At 32.0% G+C, this 22,707-nt stretch overlaps 2 protein-coding genes across 2 annotated transcripts in view; one reads left to right on the top strand and one right to left on the bottom strand.

Moving 5' to 3' along the window:
• The window catches only part of LOC143915654 (cytokine-like nuclear factor N-PAC), a 38,047-nt gene extending 19,719 nt beyond the window's left edge, over nt 1-18,328 (top strand). The window contains exons 8-12 of the mRNA XM_077436370.1: nt 15,655-15,765; nt 15,838-15,981; nt 16,051-16,174; nt 16,275-16,454; nt 16,533-18,328. Coding sequence (XP_077292496.1) covers nt 15,655-15,765; nt 15,838-15,981; nt 16,051-16,174; nt 16,275-16,454; nt 16,533-16,732 — 759 coding nt within the window. The 3' untranslated portion in view covers nt 16,733-18,328. The remainder of the gene's footprint in view (nt 1-15,654; nt 15,766-15,837; nt 15,982-16,050; nt 16,175-16,274; nt 16,455-16,532) is intronic.
• A 150-nt stretch (nt 18,329-18,478) lies between these two features.
• On the bottom strand, nt 18,479-22,162 carry LOC143915655 (uncharacterized). The gene is made up of 2 exons (XM_077436371.1): nt 22,065-22,162; nt 18,479-21,476 (listed from the first exon to the last, which is right to left on the bottom strand). The coding sequence occupies exon 2, from the start codon at nt 21,471-21,473 to the stop codon at nt 20,733-20,735; it is 741 nt and encodes a 246-aa protein (XP_077292497.1). The 5' UTR covers nt 21,474-21,476; nt 22,065-22,162; the 3' UTR covers nt 18,479-20,732.
• Nucleotides 22,163-22,707: the final 545 nt, after the last annotated feature.

Here is a 22,707-nt window from a genome sequence, read left to right as displayed (position 1 = left end):
TTAGGTAATATAATAACAGTTTATGGAGTGAATTTGGACGAATACAGTTTTTACAAGGTTTATATATTAGTTTTTAAATAAAAAATGCCACTTTGCCCGAAGAAAAAGATTTTCGATCGATGTGTTTTACCAGTGATGACGTACGCATATAAAACTTGGACATTGAATGTCAAGTTGCTACACAGTCCAATGCTCTTAAAGAAGTATGGAACGCTGTATGCTTGGCATAACGAGGAAAAAATAAGAAACGGAATACGTGATTGAGAAGGATGACAAGAGTAGTGGAGAGAGTAAAGAGATTAAAATGGCCTTGGGCTGATCATGTAGCTAGGAGAATGAAAGAAAGCTGGACAAAAGAAGTGCTGGAATAGTACCCGAAAAAAATTAGAAAAAAAAATGTGTGTGGTGAGATTGATGAGAGTTGCACAAAACGAAGACGAATGGAAGTGTGCTGGAGAGGCCACCCAGGAGATGGCAAATGTCTGTAAACGATGATACCTTTTACGTTAAAATATGCAAATAAACAAATATAAATTTAGTTTTTCGTGTATAACGCAGGTCATTTAACATTTTACATGTGCCATGACCTGATAACGTTATGTACCCATTTAATAGGCGGATCTTGCCCCACGAAAACATTGATGATTAAATCTGAATCCTGATATTGTCAAAATTAGTCATATATGTTTTTGAGAAACTCAATTTTTTTTTTATATCCCTTAAAACTCGTTATTTATTTATTTAAAGTTTGAACCATTGTGGCATTACAGAGATTCCTAATGCGCCACAATGGTCAACAATATAACAGAAAAGAAGCAAAATAATAAATATAAAAATTAGGGATGACAAAAATAAATATATATATATAGGTACACAAACAAAAATACATTTAGCACAATCATATTCCAGTTGGTATAAATTGACAACTTTTTTAGAATTTAATTTTAAAATTTAGGCTGACTATTCATACTTCTTTTCTCGGCAGTAAAATTACTTTCGGCTTGTAGTTTGCTCGTGTTTATCAAGAAATGGAAGTAATCTTGGCGTTTTGACCTTTGAAAATTTTTATTTGATTATGTCCGACCGCAAAGTCAACGAATACGAGTCGAAATACGTAAATGCACCGAGCTGCAAAAATAGAAATTCGCAAATAGCTAACTTGAGTAAACATTGCACATTCGTGAAAACTTCAAAAGATTATATAGCGTTTTCTTTTGATTACTTTCGTCTTGTAGAAGTCGTAAGGTTGTCACATCGCAATCAGGAATCGTAAAACTTTTTACTAGAAATACAATTTCTATTTCACACAGTATGTATAGACTTGGAATAGTGTAGTAGTTTCATGCTAGTACCTGTGTTTTCAAATAAACCGATATCTATCTAGTGTGGCTGTTTGTTTATTAATATATTTGAACATCCATTAAGTGATGTCTGCCAAGTTTTACGCATATTTACATTTTTACATGCCTATAATTAATTGGCTGGTTTTTATTTCAATTTTTGGCTTATTTTGACAGTTGTATCGTAATTTTAGATATGAAGTTTTGTTGTCCAAAACATTGCGTTCATAATGAATTTTAAACCGAAAACATGCGATATAGAATTGATATTTAGATGATTCCAATAAAAAAGATACATTGAATGACCGAATTCGCACTTAGTTCTAACAATTAAGTTGAAAGTTACCGATCAACTGTATTTAACGTAACCAGCAGTAAACGTCTGTTTTTGCGTTAATGCTAACCACATAGGTCTCCCGAGTTCGATCCCTGGTTTGCAAAGAATTTATTCCGAGTATTTCTGTCAGACTTGGATATTTGTGACGCCAAGTCAATTGTTTCCTATCACAGTTTGCCCATTTATTTGATTTCATTGTTGAAACAGTATTTTTTGAAAAATTGCGAGATAAACGCACCATTATTTGAATATAATTTCAAAATTTATATATGTATGTAGTTTAATGTCGTAGGTGTCGTTCAGGAGTATCCCGTAATGACATGATGGGAAAATAGAATCTAAAGTTTTGTTAGAATCTCTAGCTAATGTAATTTGGATATTCGCCATATATTTGGCCATATAAGGATTTGATTAAAGTTTATTACTTTTTTTCGCCCACTTTTCTTTTTACTATTCACTAGACTTTTCTATATTCCACTTCGCTAACGATTCAGTATCTATTCCTACAGTCTTCCGATTGTTTTGAAACTTTGCCATTTTGCGCGGTTTGGTCAACGATATAAATTTAAATCGATTCTGATAGTTCGATGGTGAAAAATAATCGGAATAGACACATTTAAAAATGCAAACATTTTTGTCATCTTGTCGTTTAGCGGTCAGTAACCTTATATGTTTGACTTTTCGCCACACTCTCGTTTTGTTAGATTTTAATTGTTTAAACGCCTATAACTTTATCTTTTTCATACTATATCTTATAAAATTTGCTTTTATATGCTCTCATATATATTTTTACTTCACTAATATGTTATTTCAGATTAATGTACTAGACTTGTTAATGTAAAACAATGGTATGTATAATTATTCGTGAACGTCTTTCACCACTTTCATTTTACGTTCTACATTATTTTCTAATCAAATCAAAGTCGATTGCTTTCATATTAAAATAGATGTTTCTCCTTTTGTGATTCGCAAAATTTTCCAACGAATGCGTCCCTTTTTCTAACCTTCACTTTGACCCATAAAAGGTCAAACTTTTCGTGAGACCTCCCATTGTCGTGTCGATAATTGCCGACAACAGACTGCAATATTTCCATTGAATGAATAACTGAGCGTCAGTGTTTAAAAATTCTTTAAAATGTTTTAGAACGTGTATGGACGCATGTTTTTATATTTTTGTGTGAAATTGGGATGAATTAATTTCGCATTTTGGCGTTTCGCCTGCGAATTGTATCTACTAACATACATATATCGTTTTCGAATGTAGAAAACGGCTTTTTCCGCTCGGTTTTCCTCGCTGTGTTTGAAAAGGTTAGACGTGATTTATGTGTATTAGTGGAAATGTCGGATTCGACGGATTCTATTTCAAATAAGAACATTTATCAAATCGACGTGCGCACTCCGAGAGCGCAAATGATGTTCCTCTCTATAACGTAAATATAAATTTATATTTTATCGCCAGGCGCATCCGAGATTGCAATTATAGTATTTTTATCTCAAGAATTTTTTTCTTATCTGTGGTGAAAAATTTTATCTTAAAAGCAGTATTTTTAAAGTGTGATTCACTTTAAAAAAAACAACGGTTTTGTACCATTCTGTACATAGGAGAGGTAAGAAATTACCGGTGTTGATAAATAAAATGACAGGTTTTAAGTATTCGTTGATTTGATATCACGTGTTTATCGTTTTATAAAATCGAAAGATATATACATAGCTAATATGTTTGTATATAAACAAACCGGTCCGTATTTTGGCTATTATCACATTTTTCGATGCTCTTTTTAGTATTATTATCATGTGTGTTTGCAAAATGATCGTATAAAATTTTCTCACTTTAGCATGCGTTGTTTATGTGTGCAAGCAAACTATCAATGACAATTCAGTTTCAATTGCTATAATATAATATCTACGTGTCTAATCTAAGATCGATGATTCCTTTGTTGTATTGTAAACCGTCTCGTGTAGCCATATTTGTTTACAATACCGTTTGCAAATAGCAATTGGAAAAAAAACTGTTAAATTTTTCCTATAACGTTATCGAATTATTGTGACATTACATATTATATTATCATCATTTACAGCCGTTCACCATGTACTGCTGGACGAAGGCCTCGCAAAAATGCTTCTACATATTATGTTTGTCTCATTCATCTCACCCCACATATTGTAACGTAGAGATTAGGTGAGTGGCGCTCGTGGACTGATGGTTCACGACCGCGGATCACCTGATCTCTCGTTCCCGCCAAAAAGGCCTCCACGAATGAATCAGCCGTATGTAACGGCCAAAGGGATCGTCTGACTCATCGACCAATGATTGTTGAGATATGTATGTATGTGTACTGTGTCCAGCGAGTATAAATATGGGGCGTTCTCGGCATGGAATTCATTCCAGCCCGGACCGCCGCCAAGAGAACACGAATAAACCGCTACTACCAATCTTCCTGCGTCTTTCTCCGATTCTGGAAGCCCCCCCTTCACGTCCACGCAACAATATCTTCCTTGCTACCTTCCTTTGCACTCTTTTACATTCTCTCAAGATAAGAGGATTTCTCTTATTCATACTTTTGGCTACTTGACCCTCTTAATTCCATTTCAATCTCTTCAGTCGCTCCACTGTATCAACTACCCTTGTCATACTTCTTACCCATGTTTTCCGTTTCCTGTTTCTCCTTGTTATGCCGAGCATACAGCGCTCTATACTTCTTTGAGAGCATTGGAATTATATGATTTTATGGCGTTCAATTCCCAAGTTTTACATGCATACGTAGGGACTGCAAAATCGGTTTACCGGTAAATCCACAAAATTTCACCACCGGTAAATACCAGTGAATTTTAAACTTTGTCGGTATTTACCGAACTATTTTATCCCGAATTAAGTATATTTATTGGCATAATATTATATTAAAAATCGATTCAAATGGAGTATGGTGGATTAAGTTGTCTGGAATTTGTTTGTTTTCAGTATTAAATATGACAATTTCAAATTGATAAATTCACTGGCAACACAGACTAACCAAATTACAATAAATGCGATCAGGCGGTTGTTTTTTTCAATTTTGATCGAAACTTTCAAATGGTACAAACTTTAAATAAATAAATATGATTGATTAAAAATAAAAATTAATTTATTGAGACGAATTTACTTTAACGCATTTATATGACATTATTCACCTGAAATTCATTAATTGTTTACGATTAAATCTAGGTTAATGTTTTTAGGAAAAGTAACCACATACAGTTTTAAAGTAACCACACGATTTTTTTCCATTAACCGGTATACTGGTAGTAGGAAAAATAATTTACCGTTTACCGATTTATGAAATTTGACGGTAAATTGCAATCCCTATTCATACGTTATCACTGGAAAAAACATATTGGTTTATAATCTTTTTCTTCAGGGACGTAAATGTAGTTTTCTTATTTAGTTTTCACTTCTCACTACAATTTTGTATGAATACGTGTCGTATAACTTATTTCAAATTTAACCCAGCAGTATAGTTCGGTTTTTCCTTTAATGCTAACTACTTAGAGGTTCCCGAGTCCGCCCGTAGGTTGACTTTGATTGAAAAGTATTTCTGTAGTATTACTGCCGATCATACTTGGATATTTGTAACTCCAATTCGATATTTTCCTATGAGTTTGCCAATTTATTTGATTTCATTGTTGAAACGGTTCCTCATCAAAAATTGTCACAAACCATCCTGCCTACCATTTGTCACCACTATTTGAATATGATTCCAAATTTATATATGACCATAATATATTATATTTGAAAATGGCAAGCAGTGAAAGTCCACTTTATTTCATTTCGAGAAAAATTTCGCGAAACATTAAATACATATAATGTTTTGATTCTGGGCATATCGAGTTAAAATAAGTGATAGCAATTTGTGAATTAAGTCAAAGAAAATTGAAAATTGGACTTTCGCCACTTAAATATAACGGCTCATAGTTTAAAACTATAGGTTTCACTCAGGGGCAACCCAATTTATATTTTTTCATGATGCTATATCATTGAAAAATATAAATTTAAAAAATCTATATATGTATGTACTGGTGATTATATTAAATTAGTGATTAACTACAAATATAAAAGTAGAATTTCTGTCGCTTGCCCAATTATGTCTTACAATTTTTATGAAATATATTATAAGTTATTACTTACATTGTTGTTATAATTTATAACAAAAATGTGTTTACATGCTATGTTCTTCTGTATCGTTAAATGGGATAAAAATAAATTATGGAAAACATACCCGATGTGTAAAATATGCATTATGGAATAAGCCATGACATTTCATTTATCATTCGAATTCCAGTTAATATTTATGTTTTATTATTTCCTTCGCGGAAACAATAGTGTATACGTTGCTCAATTGAGGTATAATGTGTACAGTTTGCATATTCGAGTAGCTGTGTCCTGTGTTAATATTTCAAACGTTAATTTTATATGTAGTGTGCGAATACCAGCGCGAAGTTTATTCCTGACGCATTGGCATCTGTCAAACTGTCAAGTGACTTTTCTCCATCCGGCAATTTTACCCATCCGCCCGAAAGTCAGGAACCGTTTTGGGCAAGAGAATTTAATGAAGGCGAAATATTCATTTGCATGTCGCTGACGACTCGAATTTGACTTAATTCGCCGATTCCTATGTATATGAGATCGCAAAATGTATTCGGTAAATGAGGATAATTTTGTGGTGAACTTTGCATTTTATCTAGGGACGTGCCGTGCTATACTTACTCGCAAACATATATAGTCATGCTAAATGTGTATGCTAATTTGCTTGTGAATTGGAGGAAATAGATTCTTGAAATGGAGCGAGAGAAACCGCGGAGGAGGGGATACAGCTTTCTCTTCGAATGTCAAAGGTCGTGTCAACCACTGCTGTTGCTGAAAAACCTTTCATCGTTCTACTTGGTGCTTTCAGAATTGTTTTTTCGCGCTCCGTTTGAGATGTTAGTTTTGTCGAGCATCACTCTCGAGAAAATGGCGTCGCATTGTCAACGTGCAAATTCTCCCGTCAATTAGTGGGTTTTGTTTTGACGCCTCTTTTATGCCGGGCGTCGCCTTGCTAAATTTCAATATTGCCAAGTCTTATTTGCTAAACGAGTTCAAATTGATGACGGGAGTCTGAGCGCAAAGAACACACCCAAAACATTTCCCAGCTTAACGTGTAGACAAATTCAAAATCAGTACATGCTCATATTTTTCAATTATAAATTACACAATGTTCATATCACTGTAATCTGCTTTTCATGAATCTCATATGCTTCTGAATCAATTCAGTCAATTTATAATTCTCTTGAAACTAAATAATCCCAAAGGCGCAAAATTTGAGGTACTTCTCACTGAACTAAAATATTTCCAATCTATCGTGATAATTTTGTACTCTCCTTGAACCGTCTACCGATTGTCACACACATACATACACTGTAGGACGTAGGTTGTACATTTTTCACGGTCATGGATCAATATTGAACTGCGGACCCGTGGACACCATCAAAATCGATATACTAAAAAAGACTACGCTTACACCTCTCAATCTCACGGTATTTATTTGGTAAATTTAAATTTTGGCAAATCCAAAAATTTAAATATCCAAGCTAATTACATATTTAATTAGTTTAATGAGCTACTCATATAAATGAAAACATTGATACAATTAGGTCACATTGTTCTGATTCATAAAATTAGATTTATACAAGTGTGCCCCCCCCCCCTTACTTCGTTTGATCCTTTGAAGTTTTAAGAAATAAACAGAAAGGTGAAATCTGAGTTGACGAAGACTCGAAAAATGATAAAATGACGAAATTTGAGTGTGTACAAACTCTAATATCACGCATACACGCGTACTTGTCCCGTATTACCAGCCTGAGATGTTCTTCTGTACGAGTATGAGTTTATTTTTCGAGTCTTCATCAACTCATTTTATTTATGTTTATGCCGTAAGTGCCACCGGACGAAATCATTGTCTTAGATTCCATAGCTTGCAGCCTCAACCCAAAATCGTAAATAGTGTAAGTTCCTTTTATGAATGGTCTTATTTTCAACATTATTTTCGTCATCATATCACCATCCCTTGATAAATGAAGGCCTATCTTAAAAGCTTTACCATGGTGTTGTTATGGGATTGCCCCAATGCGGCATATATGGCCAATTTTGTACATATTGTCGGTATACTGGCAGAAAGCTTTACATAAGTCAAAAATGTTTTGAAAATTTTGATTTCGAAGCTTTCTATTTCTTCGAGACTTTTTCACCAGCAATGCCTTCAAAACCTTCATTTACTCTGACTGGATCAATCTGACCTATCTGTAGCAATATCGTCTTCTTTGCTAGTAGATGAAGATGAAGGTACGCGCATATTCGCACACCTTGGGTTTTTCGAAATCATAATCATCATTTACAAAACTTTAACTAATTTCGGATAAACTGTCTTGACAAATTTCTTCTAAACGCGAATCATCCATTTTGAAGATGGAAAAATTCAAAAAAACGAACGAAAAAACAAATAGTTTACGGAAACATCTGAACGAATATAACAGAAACTGAGGAGTTGCAACAAAAACCAATAAATAATAATGTAGAGAGAAAATTGTTTGTACCCAACATTACCAATGTTTATTATTTGTGACAATTTTTTTTCTAGTAAAGTCACGTTTTGTCTTTGAAATGCACGAAGCCACCGATGCACATGTTTGAAAAGCGAAAACGGAGTGTTTATATGTTTGTAAAAAATTATTTTTGCGTAATTTTACAGTGTGTTGGTTGTTTGTCACTGAAAATACACAACAACATTACGCGATCATCAACGCTTGCGAGTAGGTACTCTGGTCGCCGTAATATTTTCTAAATAATATTTTTCAAACCCTAGTGTGATATCTATTGTCGGAGATTAAAATATTAAAGTGCGCATATATGCGCAATCCCGTCTCCAAGCTATCGAAATGAAACGCGCACATATGCGCGCCCCGGCGCCTGGTCAAAAATTAAAAATGCATATGTATATGCGCGCCCCGGGCTCCACGTGTTAAGGAATATTTTCTTTCATACATAATTGTCGGAACAAACTATCGATTTATTTATTGCTCTTAGAACTCTTCCAATGTAAAGATCCACCTCTTACCATTGCATTGCGTGGTTTCAGATTCCATATTCTACATATGCATATACGTAGGGACGTATGTAGCAATAAGCTACCGTTTCTGAAAGTGACTATACCCGATATGAAGTCCACGTGTAATAGACGACCCCGTTCGTTTTAACGACCAACCCCTTATTGAACCGGATAACGATTTCTGTGGCGTTGTGTCGTAATATATTTTTATAGGGCGTAATATACACTTTTTTCGAAGAACGCAATTCGTAACAAACGCGATCGTGATGACCTCGTTATAAATTTATACGACCTGTCTAATAATGTCTTATCATTTTGATGCTATGTATGTATGTACATAGTTGGGTACTGGGTATACTTATAGCACGGTACACAAGCCATGACGTTATATCGATACAAGTGCAAAAATCTATAACCATATCTGTTAAAACTGCTATTGCAATGGAGTAGACAAAAGTGAGGTACATCCTTACAATGTACCGTGCAATTACAACGCCTGGTGATTATTTCAAACCAATGTCGACCTTGTTTTCAAGTTCAAGTACGAATGTAATCAGATGATCTAGATGCAATGCTTGTATTGTGAACAATTTCAATTAAATTAACGGTATTAAGGTTTTAGAGTATTGTCGTCTATTTAACTGGGGGTGCCCACCTCTCCCCTTCACAAAGAATAAACAGTTTTCCTGAAGAATTACTGCTAATTGTAAAGATTTACAACAAGAAAAGAAATTCTAATATTTTATGAATTTGATTGTATATACAAGAAAGTATTTGAATTTGCCCCCGCCCCCTCCAAGATTAAATCTTACATAGGTGCGCCATTGATACAATCTAATCCACGTCCAAACATGGTTTATTTGTATGTACTTTGAATCATTTAATTTGGCACGTGTTCTTATTTAAAAGATTGTTGAAAAATTGATTGATTTATAAAATAATAGAAAAACATCAAATATCAGTATAAATTGTATAACGTGTTGTGAATTGATTGCGGGATGACGACGATCCCCCACTTTTTACATTAAAATTAGTCAATATTGTTTTTTTTTCTTCTAATTGGCAAAATTACGATTAAAGATCCGTTTATATTATCTAGCACTGCACGTCACAGCACCGCACAGAAAATACTACTTCTATTCATACTATACAGTTGCGAGGATACGGCGCAATATTACTTGCGTCGTATTGTGGAGTCAATATCGTCACGGTATGACGTATACGAAAATATGCGTATGCGCATTGCAGCACTTTTGTTAGTACGGGTGCACTCGCCACTATGATGTCGCGGCATGCTTAAATATTACCACAATGGCCAAAGAAAACCAGTTCTGCTTGATACGTTTCGCGTGTATTACTTTGTAATATTTTTATTTTGAATAGATCATGTCGGATACGGAACATGTGAATGTGTCCATATAGAATGTTCTAAAGCATATTTTTCGTGTTGCTGTTTACGTGCAGTTGCCAATTGTTGTTAAATTAGGTTCACACATATGAAAGCGTTAATGTACATGAGCCAATGGATTATATGTATGTATATGGTCATATAGAATGTACCAAAGAATACTTTCTGTACTTGCTATTTGCGTGCAGTTGTCGGTCTGTCCTGTTCTAATATAAATAGACCTTAAATTGTACCAAATTTAAATCTAAGAATTTTATTCTTTGCGTATACGTTGATAATTGACATTTACACCTGTTATTTTTAATTTTATACTAGTGTATTATATTTTTATCAAATAGGCAATCTAGTACAGTTTTGTGATTGCAATTTACTATAGTAAAGGAATATACGTATATACACACAGGTGTTGTATTTATTTATCACTAGTCGTTTTCACGGGGTTCGCTTGGTATTTGTAATATAAACCGCTTAAACAAGGCCAATCTAATAGTAAACATTCTGAAATTAAACTGGAATCAAGATCTGAAACTGAAATAAGAATCCGGAATCGAAATTGAAACCAGAACCGTGAGTATGTACCGTTTACCATGCACCATTTTTTTTTTGATCTTTCGGCTTAAGATCTTTCGATTTTCGATCTTTGCCTTCCGATATTTGCGTTTTCCGTCGTTTAACATTCTGTCTCGTCACGTAGACCCGATATTTACATATGTACAAATGTTCACTCCAGTTCATTCATGAAAGTACTAGTTTGTGTACATATACACAGACCATAGATCTTATTTTAAGTGCTAAATATCAAATGCTTTCATCAAATAATCTAGTATGTTTATAAACATACTAATTTGTTTATACACTTCCGAGGGAAATAATGAGATTGAAGATTCTTCGTTCAAAGATACGATGTCAAAAATGTAAATGTACATTTATTACATAAGGATTTTATTAGACGGATATTTCAAGAGAAAGTAAACTTGAATTAGTGACGTGATTTTCTATTCATGATCTTAAACCTGGACGCAATTCATTAATATGTGATACACATAGCTGGGAATGGCTCAGATAAAGATAAATTGAATCTGATGGATCGGCCAACAATGAAATAAGTGACATCCGCAAACGATCCCGGTGATTGAAATGTGTCATTCTTCGATGTATCCGTACAACCTTCAAGCATAATATTTATGATTATGTCGCCAGCGTTAAACTGAAATGTCTAAAATTCCTTCGAAGATCATAACTAAAATTAATGCATCTGAAAATCCTAAATTTTAAAATCAATTTGAAAATTGGCTTCATCAACTTTCAGAGATAAGAAATAACAATTTGTTATTTTCTTGCGGGAACACGTGTGCAACCCTTTTTTCACCCCAAACGCACGTTCGTAATAACGTGACTCGTGACGTTCTTTTAAAATTTTGCAATCCTAGGTATTCATACACAGAAGAATGAGAATCAAAGGTCGGCAAGCGACTAAAAATACTTTAACTAATGCCTAATAGATTGTGTATGTGTTATATTGAAGTGTATCTTACAGTTGTAATATATTTTGACTAGTTAGAATATATTCCACCTAACCTGTTATCAATTACCGTTATAGTTGAAATTTATATATTCCGTCTGACCACATAAGTTGATTCATATGGCGAATTATATTCCAACTGGTCAACTACACTTCAACTATTAGTTGGTACCAAGTTAGATGGAGAAGTTAGGTTTCCGTAAAAACGGCACTCGACTAGTAAATTGAATTGGAAAGTCAAATTTTCGTTGTGAACACATTCTTAGAGTTATCGTTATACGATACTCATTGCCATAATTCGTAATTAATACCTAGCAAATATTAAGGCATTATTGAATTCTAAATTATTCGTTACAATGTCAGAGCTGTCAAAACTCAACTGTCATAATACAACTGGCGCACACTGTTGAAAGTGTATATGCGCTTGTAGAGCTATAATTTACTAGTTAAATTGGGTTTACCTCACGGCACCGAAAGTGAAAAGGTCGAAAAAGCAAATATCGAAAATCGAAAGTGCAGTGAAAATCGCAGTGAAATTATCTTATAATTGTCATACAGCCTTGTTTAATGTGCGCACGCAGGATACGGGAGGAAAAGCCTGTTCCTCTTGTTCCTGTTGTATCCTGCTCGCGCAAATTAAGTGAGGATGTACGACGGGGGGAGAGAGACTTTTACCGCACACCACTGATATATATGCAAAGCGTTTTTCATATGTATACATGATAAACGAATATTTTCGCCTTTTTCACTGTCGACTTTTTCACGGTCACCCGAATAAACTATGTACATAGTTGGTTTGTCCAGTATTTATTTTGTGTACAATTTGATTGGCCAGATTGGTTATTATATGAAAAACTGGTACGTTCAATGCATTTGTATGTATAATATGTTCATATTACTGACAAATATTTTGTAATTCTACAAAATTTAAAGTGGTTTTCAAAAAACAATAGAACAAAGTTCAATTGAGACAAAAATTTGTTTCACAACACTTATTTTGATAATATTATTATTGTACTGAAGTAAAACTAACTATAATTTGGACTTTGCTACTACATACTATACATTTATGAGCAGTGTGCTTAGTGATGACTAAACGAAACTAGCGGACTTTTTTTAATGTACATTTGTATACAGGTATGAATTTAAATATTGTTTGCATGTCTGAACTACGAAAGTCATTTTTAACAAATGTCAACAAATTTATTTTTGAGAAAGTCACTCTGGATGCATTATCCTGTTATTAGATACCATTCAATTTTCTCCTGTCTGTGAGAACTACCTGCTTTTTCTTACCTGTAACTTAAATAAAGGTGTTCTTCTCGCTGAAAAGGTCAACTTACGCTACCGTTGAACGTCATGGTACAGAGCACCTCAAACATTCATGCGCATTTATGAAAATTCGTACATATGTATATGTATGTATATGTATATAATACAAATACGATCCGAATTGTGTCTGAACTTCAGACACTACACATATTTTGCACAAGGCTTTGTACACGCGTAGCTCGCGACTCGTTACTTCGCAAATTTTTCTTATCAACTTCAATTGTGCGATAAACGTCGCCATTCTGAAGACTTGTAATTTACAAACGTGATACCGGATATTATTATATTACATCGCGTTGAATGTATTTCTAGCTGACGAACAAAGAGTAATATAGAAATTTGCGTACATTTGGTTTTATCAGTCGATGAGATTATTTTTAGTGAGTTTGTTTTGCTGTATATTTGATATTTTAAAATGGTTACTTTGTAGTGTTCGTCTTTGGCCAAAAATATTCAATGTTCAGACGTGAAAATTGTCTCTGAAAGTTGACGTCGACATTTGACCTTACTTCAGTGAAAATGACGAAAGTTTTTCAAATACATATGTATATTTTCGACATTTGCACTTGTAAATTGACACGATCAGTTCAACAAACTCGGCGCGTTTTTTTTTCTCTTCACTGACGAGTCGTTAAATTAAATTTCCCATCAGAATTGCAGAAACTTTTTATTATATTTTATTTTCATTATTGAGTCTCATCACATGAATTTGATCTTGGATTAAGTCCGAAATCGTATTTTATTTCATTATCGATCTTAAACCTCTAGATGTTACCATTGAGATAGTTTATATAGTTTCATTTGAATTAAAAAATATATAGTTAAAACTGTATATACTTATTGTAGAATTTAGCGTTACTCAACAGTTACTCATTTATTGGGATCATCATAAAAATTGTGATTTTGTCTTTGAAGCTTAGATAAAACGTGATGTTTCCAATGCGATTATTTTTATTTTATCAACAATACCAATGTTCCATTCCAAGTGCCTCTTTTAATGTAGTCTATGATAAAACATTTTAATGGTTTATTAAGATTAGTAGAACAAGCCAAAGTTATATATACGCATTTTTTTATATTTGCATTCCTAGTAAGAGAATTCGATTATTTCGAATGGTAAAATTGTAGTAAATCATTATTTGACTACTTTAAAGTAACATTTTCTCATAAAACGGTAAATTTTCGAGATATTTACTGCCCTTAAGCATAATATCGTTACCTCAACTTTAAAACTCTGTAAAATGTTTGTGTTATAATTTAGAACTATTCCACATCCACGCAAAAACCGTATCAAAAATTTAGGTCAAATAATCAGATACAATATAACTGCCGATAAAAAGTTTTTTTTCCCAGAACAAAATGTAATTTTGGATTTACGAGACTTACAAGTTCAGTGTAAACATATTATTTATATGAAATATGAGAGCATAATAATCTATTATTGTAATCAAATATTTTATGTTTGGTGCAAAAGTACCTAAACCTTGAGTTGTGACAATTGTACACAAATTACTTGCGAACTACACGAATATAAATTTATTTTTTCGTCGTACGTACAATTTATCGTAATCATCATTAAAAATATCGTAAGTGCACATATAATATTATGTATGTGTGTATGGTTTTCTATTGGTGCGCGTATGGCGAGTGGGAGCCATTCAATAGTCGTTTCAAACATTCGGGACAATCTCGAAATGTCGTTTTGTCGTCGGAATGGCGTAATTCGTCGAATTTTAACGATTCGATTGATAATGGTCGATATTTCCCAACAATAAATTACGAGACTGGTGTGTATTGTAAAATCGGCGTAGTCACGGGTCTGTCGTAATGGCGGCGACGCGTGGCTTTCAGCGTTCCCGGTGGCGCACATTGACATCTAGCGGCACGCGGACGAACTAAACGTATGAAGAAAAATCGATTTCTTTTGTTTTTTTTTTTTTAATTTAATTTTACTTTATTTTCAAAATTATTTATTCCATAGGCAATCAGAATTAATATGTAACTAATAATAGGTGTTATCAGTTTGAAAGTAAAAAAAAATGTATATGCACTATTGAATAAAACCACACTGTGATATTCTCATTGTGGACACTAATATCAGTAATAGTTGAAATAAAACTATTACTGATATTACTATAATTCCATGGAGAAAGATTCTATCAGCTCAGTATTGGTTTACTTTTCAGAAATTTCTATGTCAAATTAATATTTTATTTCATGGACATTTTCGATCTATTATTCCTCGCACATTTCAACAGTGAATTAATACATTTGTCGTCATGGAAAATTTTACCACTGATTGGCACTTGAATGTGACTGAATATGAAAGGATGTTTCTAATCCAAGACACTTTCTCGTATGAATTGCAACATACTAGTCACCTTGATGTGTTCATTAATTTCATCACTGTGGTCAACGTTCGTTCCACTAGCTCTTATCATTGTACTATGCATTATTTACTTTTTTTAATGAGCTAAATTTGATACTTTCATTGTCATTATTATTTTTTGTGTTTAAAGTATATTCAGAACGCCAATCTTTACTTATCAATATAAAAAAATCCACATTTTAAATGTTATTTTTTTGTGTTGTTTTAGTGTAAGGAATTTGAAAAGGTTGGTGCTACCGTAGCTGTAACCCCGTGTGACGTAGTTGAAGATGCCGATATCACTTTCTCGTGTGTTGCTGACCCGCAGGCAGCGAAAGAAGTATGTTTTGTTTGGTATTGTAATGAGAATATGTTCTAGTTTAGCATTTGAAAATTTAATTGGTTTTTACAGATGGTGTTTGGAAACTGTGGAGTGTTACACAGCGGATCACTGGAAATGAAAGGCTATGTTGAGATGACAACTATTGACGCCGATACCTCTCACGATATCGTTGAAGCCCTCAGTGCTAAAGGAGCGCGCTATTTAGAAGCACAAGTATGTTATTTCATGGTAAATAATTTAATTCGATGACATTGTTTAACATTTGATACATTATAATTTCAGATTCAAGGATCAAAACCCCAAGCAGAAGAAGGTACATTAATTGTATTGGCAGCTGGTGATAGAACTCTATTTGATGATTGTCAAACTTGTTTTGAAGCCATGAGTAAAAACTCTTTTTATTTGGGTAAGAGTAATATATGATAAATATTAGTTTTATTTGAATGTAAGTAATTCGTTATTTCGAAATTAAATGTGTTCATCTACATATCTAAAATATTGTTCAGGTGAAATTGGAAATGCATCTAAGATGAACCTCGTCCTCCAATTAATTAACGGAGTTGTCTTGGCCGGACTCGCTGAAGGAATGGCATTAGCTGATCGCGCTGGACTTAATCAAAAAGATTTACTTGAGGTTTTAGAACTTACCAGTCTTTCATGCCCGACTGTTATGGAAAAAGGAAGAGGTGTGTAATTTGAATTTATTTATTTGATTCAATTTGATTCATGTATTCTTTTCTGTACAAATGTTTTATTTTTTTTAGCTATGCTCGGACGTAGTCACATAACTCACCAACCTTTGTCCCATTTGCAAAAAGACTTAAAACTAGCTTTGGGAATGGGTGATATGTTGGAGCAATCCCTTCCTCTGACGGCGACCACAAACGAAATCTTCAAACACGCCAAACGTCTCGGCTACTCAGGTCATGATGCTAGTGCAGTTTATATAAGAGCAAGATTTTGATTGCACATCCTCGGACTATTAAGTTAAATCAAAACGTCTATGAATGTTTTAAAGTGTTTTACAGTATATCTGAAACAATCTTTAGTATTATTTTTTAAATTTAGTTCTTTTTGAGTTTTACTTTTGTAAAAATGTATAACTCATCATGTGAGTATGCAAATTTATGCGTGCTCAGTTCAATTTAATTTTTTTTTTCATTTCCGCTGTTATAACAAATATATATGTAGAATCTCCAAAAAAAAATATTTTAATCTCATTTACTGATTACAATTCTACAGAGAACTGTTTTAAATAATTCTTTGGATTTATTTAAATTTACATATATCAAATCAATTTATTCATTTTTCATGTTATTTTTATTGACTAAGTACGTTCGTAAAATGTATTTAAATATAGCTAAATCCAAATTTTTATATCCAAAAAATTGAGTAAAATTTGTAGGTATCGTAATTTGACATGGAAGAAAAGACACTTTTATATAAAAAATTGGTATGAAGAAAAATCATTTTTATATTTTATACGTACAATTTAAATTTATTAACTTGGTTTGATTTTTAATATATAAAGCAGTGAATGCGTGTTTAATACGTAATTAAGGAAGAATTGTGCAATTTTATGTATTTTTTTTACTTTTTATAATATTAATTTCGATAAAATTCAATTCTATTTGTGACCAGCTAATTAGAAGAACAATATCCAAGATGAATTACGTTGTCGTAATTAAGTAAATTCATTATATAATTTTGATAATTGCATCAACAGTAGTTTTTTTTTATTTACAATAAAACCATTTTTTTATGTAATGGAACTGATCTACATAAGAAATTTTTAGGTATATATACATGTCACTTTATTACTAAAATTCATAGTGTAAAAGGCAATTCGACTTTGTCTTTTATAAATATAACTAGAATTTTTTATGTGGATTGGTTCTGTTAAGTAGAACTACCTACATACACACACATACGTATGTAATTTCAAATTATACAGCAGGTACAAACAAAAAAAATACAGGTGTCACAATTTTTTTCTCTGAATTTATTTAACTTTTGTTATAAAACGATCGAAAATAACCATTTTTTTTTATATTATATTATGTATTCTATCAACTGAGATGTGATACAATATTTTATGTTTTCAATATCGTATTTGAATTTACACTTGGTTTTTTTTTATTATTTTATAAAATTAGTCTATAGTTTTACAGAAATGCGTGGTACGTTTTTATTATGTATAATTATTTACGTGGATTTCATTAAAACAAAAAAAAATAGTTTTTATTAATCACTAAACATCATGTTGTACCAAATGCAAGATCAGCCTTAAATTAGTTTTATGATGATTTATGCTCGAGTGTAGTGTAATACTAAATAAAATTTAGTTTCAAACATGTCCAACCACATTTATTCGTAAAATGTGCAAATGTAGTTGTCAATTTTTGTTTGAAATTTATTTTGTTATTATATGATAACTTTGAAATGACGTATCAGTTTTTTTAATATAATTTTGTAAGGTATTATGTATAAACCATAAAATTTGTGGTTGTTGTTCTTTATAACAGTAATAAAATCTATTTTCCTGCCTTAGTTTGTTTCCATCCATTCTAATTTATTTCATTTACACCTAAAACGAAATTAATTGGTAATACTATCGATATTATCATATCTTTTTTCTCATCTACGGCCAGGGTTGCCAAATTTCTGAACGCACCATTTCGAACGATCAAAAAAAGAAGTTAAAATAATCAAGGAAGAAATTAAGAAAAACATCATTTTATTTAAATTATAAAATATGTAAATAAGTATATATGTATGTAGAGAACATATGCAAAAATAATCGCATAATAATCCGCAGGAATCACAGTTATTAAAATACAATACAGTAGATACAATCACAAGAATACAATTTTGATTTAAATGAAAAAAAAATGCAACCATAACAGTTTTATTAAATGTATATTTTTGAGCCTTTAGCTTGTTTAAAAATAAGTTCGAATTTATTGCTCGATAAAAATTTTCTAAAAGTATCACAATTATAAACAAAATTTTGTCTGATCATTAATTCAGCTTCTATGGTTTTTAATAATTGTTGACACAATTTCTCTCCTTTCTCCAGGCTGCACTCATTAGACTAAATGGTCTTTTTAAAATTGCATTGGAATGTGGAATTGAGAGTATGTGGGCCACAATTTTATACAAATTATAGCAAGCAGAATGATTAAAAAATATTATCAATTTCTCACCTATTGTTTTTTTTTCTATCATATTCAGTAAAAATTTTTTTAATAAACAAACAACTTCGTATAGAAGGTCAATATCGCAATATTAAATAATTTTAGATTAACTTGGATTCAGCTGATACGAACACTTTCAGCCGACGCTGACAGTTTCAAATATTATTCATAAAAGATTAAGCGAGCCTCTATAACTATACATGTAATCGTACATTTTTCAGAGGCAATGCGGGACTCGGGATTTGTCTGTTGAACTCGGGACAGTCCCGCTTAAATAGAGACGTCTGGCAACCCTGTCTACGGCACACATAAAATCTTTTCAAATTGTGTGGCACCGCTACGAGCGAAAATATGTATTCTCTATGAAAATATGTACATATATATGATTTAAGATTTCATTAAATTTTCGCAGTTCTAGGGAAAATATATGAAACAAATGTTATGATTTCCATACATGTATTTCGGTTTTAAGGTCTTGAATGCAAAATATTCATTAATTCTAAATATTGAGCAATAATAGATAACTTACTCTTATAGCACAATGCCATATTATTGAAATACAAATATTAATAAATTTCACAAAATTTTCTTATAATCAAAGAAAGAATTCATAATTTATGTATGTATGTATATGTATATAATTTTCTTTTTTGCTATACTCCCAATATTAATACTTAATTTTCATTTATAATTTTTTGGCACGTTTGATTAAAAACCGTAAATAAAAATAGCGTCGAAAATATAATTTAGACTAAATGATTTAGTAAAACAATTATACATACTACAATATACACTTATTGTAAACACGAAATTTGCAAGTCAATAGCATATATTAGATTTTAAACACTACACAATAAAATTTTCAGTATTTTAACAAATTTTATGTTCGTCAAATTTAATATATCTGGTTAATAAAGTATAATTTAGGTTCATTCATATACGAACCTTATAAGCAACTGAAAACTTAGAATTTATGTATTCGAATCAGTATGATGGCACTCACTTATCTTGTAAATCGCATTTGAAAAATGTTAAATAAATCAAGCGATTGTAGGAATGTACACTATTTCATATACTAAGTAGTTTATTTGAAATTGAAATGCATCAGTGATCGAAATTTTCAAAAGATTGTTTTATCATAATAACATTTATGGTAAAAGTAATCGAGAATTAAATAACTAGCATTTTTAACTTAAATTATTACAGCATGACAATTGTTTCTTGCCATTAATCAACTGCTACAGGATAATCCGTAATCTAACATCTGATAAAATGACCCAGTCATAAAATTTTGAGAAAATACTCACTTATCGGAAATTATACAATAAGCAAAATACACAAACATCGTTTTGCCAATAAGTATTTCTATTTGGATCTTGCTATTATATATTTCTACTTAATAATATTGAAGTTAGTATTGACTTGAGTATTTTTTATATTTCACTTCAAAAGTTTATGTGATCAGATAAACATAAATAGAATGCAAATCGAGAAACACATCAAATACAAAACATCAAAAAAATGCAAAATAGTACATTTTCTAATTCTAATAAAAATATAGAATCAGGGATATGTAAATATAAGTAAATTGTGTACTTAAAAATTTCTACAGCTTGATATTCTAAACAATTAAATTAATACACACATTAAGAATCGTACAAATACATTTTTAATTCATACATGTTATTGATTTTGACTAATACTTTAATTAGATTCAGGCACATAAGGAGTTCTATCGCAACAAGGAACAATGAAAAACTAATTACTCTAGAATTTCTTAGGTCCTAAATCGTCATCAAGATCTTCGTTTGCCGCGTTCTCTAGAACCGGTTCGACATCTCCATAATTAGATTCATGATTCCCATTATTTACTGGTCCATCGTTGATTGGTAATAAATCTTGGGGATCTGGAAGCGATTTAGGACGAAGTGATGACGGTGTATTATTATTCAATACCATGGATTCTGGTGGAGTTTTCAGTGATTTTGCAGTGCTCGTTGGTTTCACCGCTTTTAACGCGTGAGCCAATTCTTTGATCTCCCCTTTAGCTTCAGTGAGTTGAGCAGCAATAGTTTCTTTGTCTAATCTCAGAGTAGCAATCATCGTCGTTTTACTAGAGTCAACTTTCTTCAAAGACTCCAATTCGGTTTGGCAAAAGCTAAGACTTTGTTTCGATTCTTCGAGTGTTTTGTTAAGATTGGTAATTTCGTCTTTTTGTTTGCGCAATTTATCAGTCGATTTTACTTCGTTCATTTTTGATTCTGCCAAACGGGATTCTGCATCTCGGCTTTGGGATTCTAAAGTATTTTTTCGAGACATACAGATTAATTTTTCGTCAGCGCAAATTTTGAGTTGATCTCCCATGTCGTCCATCTGTTTGAGGAGTTCATAGTTTTGCGACGATAGTGACCACCAGTTGCATGTTAGAAGAAAGCACATCAGGAACAGAGCAGCGAGGAGATAATTTGGGCATCTTGCATGACCTGAACGCATATTGTCAAATCCCATTTCCTAATTTTGGATTATATAGAATATATTAAAAATGGTAAAATAAACAAGAAATCATATCGCGTCTTTACATAAATAGCAATAGTGACAAGTCCACGATTTGAGCTATTAAAGCAGTTTGTTTCGGTTTTATTGTCTCCATTTTTGTTTGCATTACAACTTTAAATACATTATAAGTATCAAATTTAATAATTGAATTGTTAACAAATACTAGAAATAAAAGTCTAAGGAACTTACAATTGAAACAGTTAACTGTAGTCTATTATAAAAAAAAAATTTTAAGTCACTCAATTTACTGCAATGTTAATATGTTGCTTGGGGCAATTTGTAGGTCTTACGAAGTTGTCAGCTTTGCAATCTAAGGACGCGATATATGAATGTAAAATTAAAGAAATGAAAATTGACATCTAGAAACAGATTTAATATGCGATCACTTTTAAAAAGGTAAATTAAGTTGATGGATATATAAAGGTCATCAAGTGGTAGTAAAGATTAGCCAATTATTGACGAACAAATATAAGCATTTTATGACAGCGAATATATTAACTGAATAATGCGGGTTATGTGAATGTATTAGGGCGGAGCACCTACCGGATAAACACAAGAGATGTAATAAATGGGGGCTCGAGTGGCCTTCCCGCAGCTGCCGACGTAAACACTACACGACTGACGTACGTCGTAACATTTCCATTTGCGTCCTCTTCAACTTTCATTTTCAACTTTAATTCTTATGAAACATCAATATCGTGTTGTTTCGTTTTTGTTGAAGCCTTTTATTTTCGGACGTCAATAAAAAAGTACGAAAAAAATATATTTCATATTGTTAATTGGGTAATTGGATTATTCGTCACATTGCGGTTGTCAGAATGACAATTTTTGCTATTAAAATCGCGAATACGCTATATTTGGCACTCAAGTTCTTGTTATTAGTATGAAGTATGACTTTTCGGCTGTCAGATGTTCCGTTATAGAGATTTTAGTGATTTTGTGACCAGTAATCACCGAACCGTTAATTGATCAAATAGTGAATGTTTTATTTTTAATCGATCTAAGATTGAATTCAGAACATTCATTGAGAATTCAAATTTAAATTTGTCGATGCCTAAAAACATATTTTAAGGAGAAAATCTCAATTTTTTTTAATCAGACTACTATTTAAAAATATGTAAAATTTTAATTTTTTCCATTTTTACAAGGTTTTTGCCATTAGACTTATTTTCGAACAATTTTGTAT

This window comes from Arctopsyche grandis, chromosome 8 (assembly GCF_051622035.1).
Source record: "Arctopsyche grandis isolate Sample6627 chromosome 8, ASM5162203v2, whole genome shotgun sequence".
Classification (NCBI taxonomy): Eukaryota; Metazoa; Arthropoda; class Insecta; order Trichoptera; family Hydropsychidae; genus Arctopsyche; species Arctopsyche grandis.
This window is presented reverse-complemented; position numbering and strand designations above follow the sequence as displayed.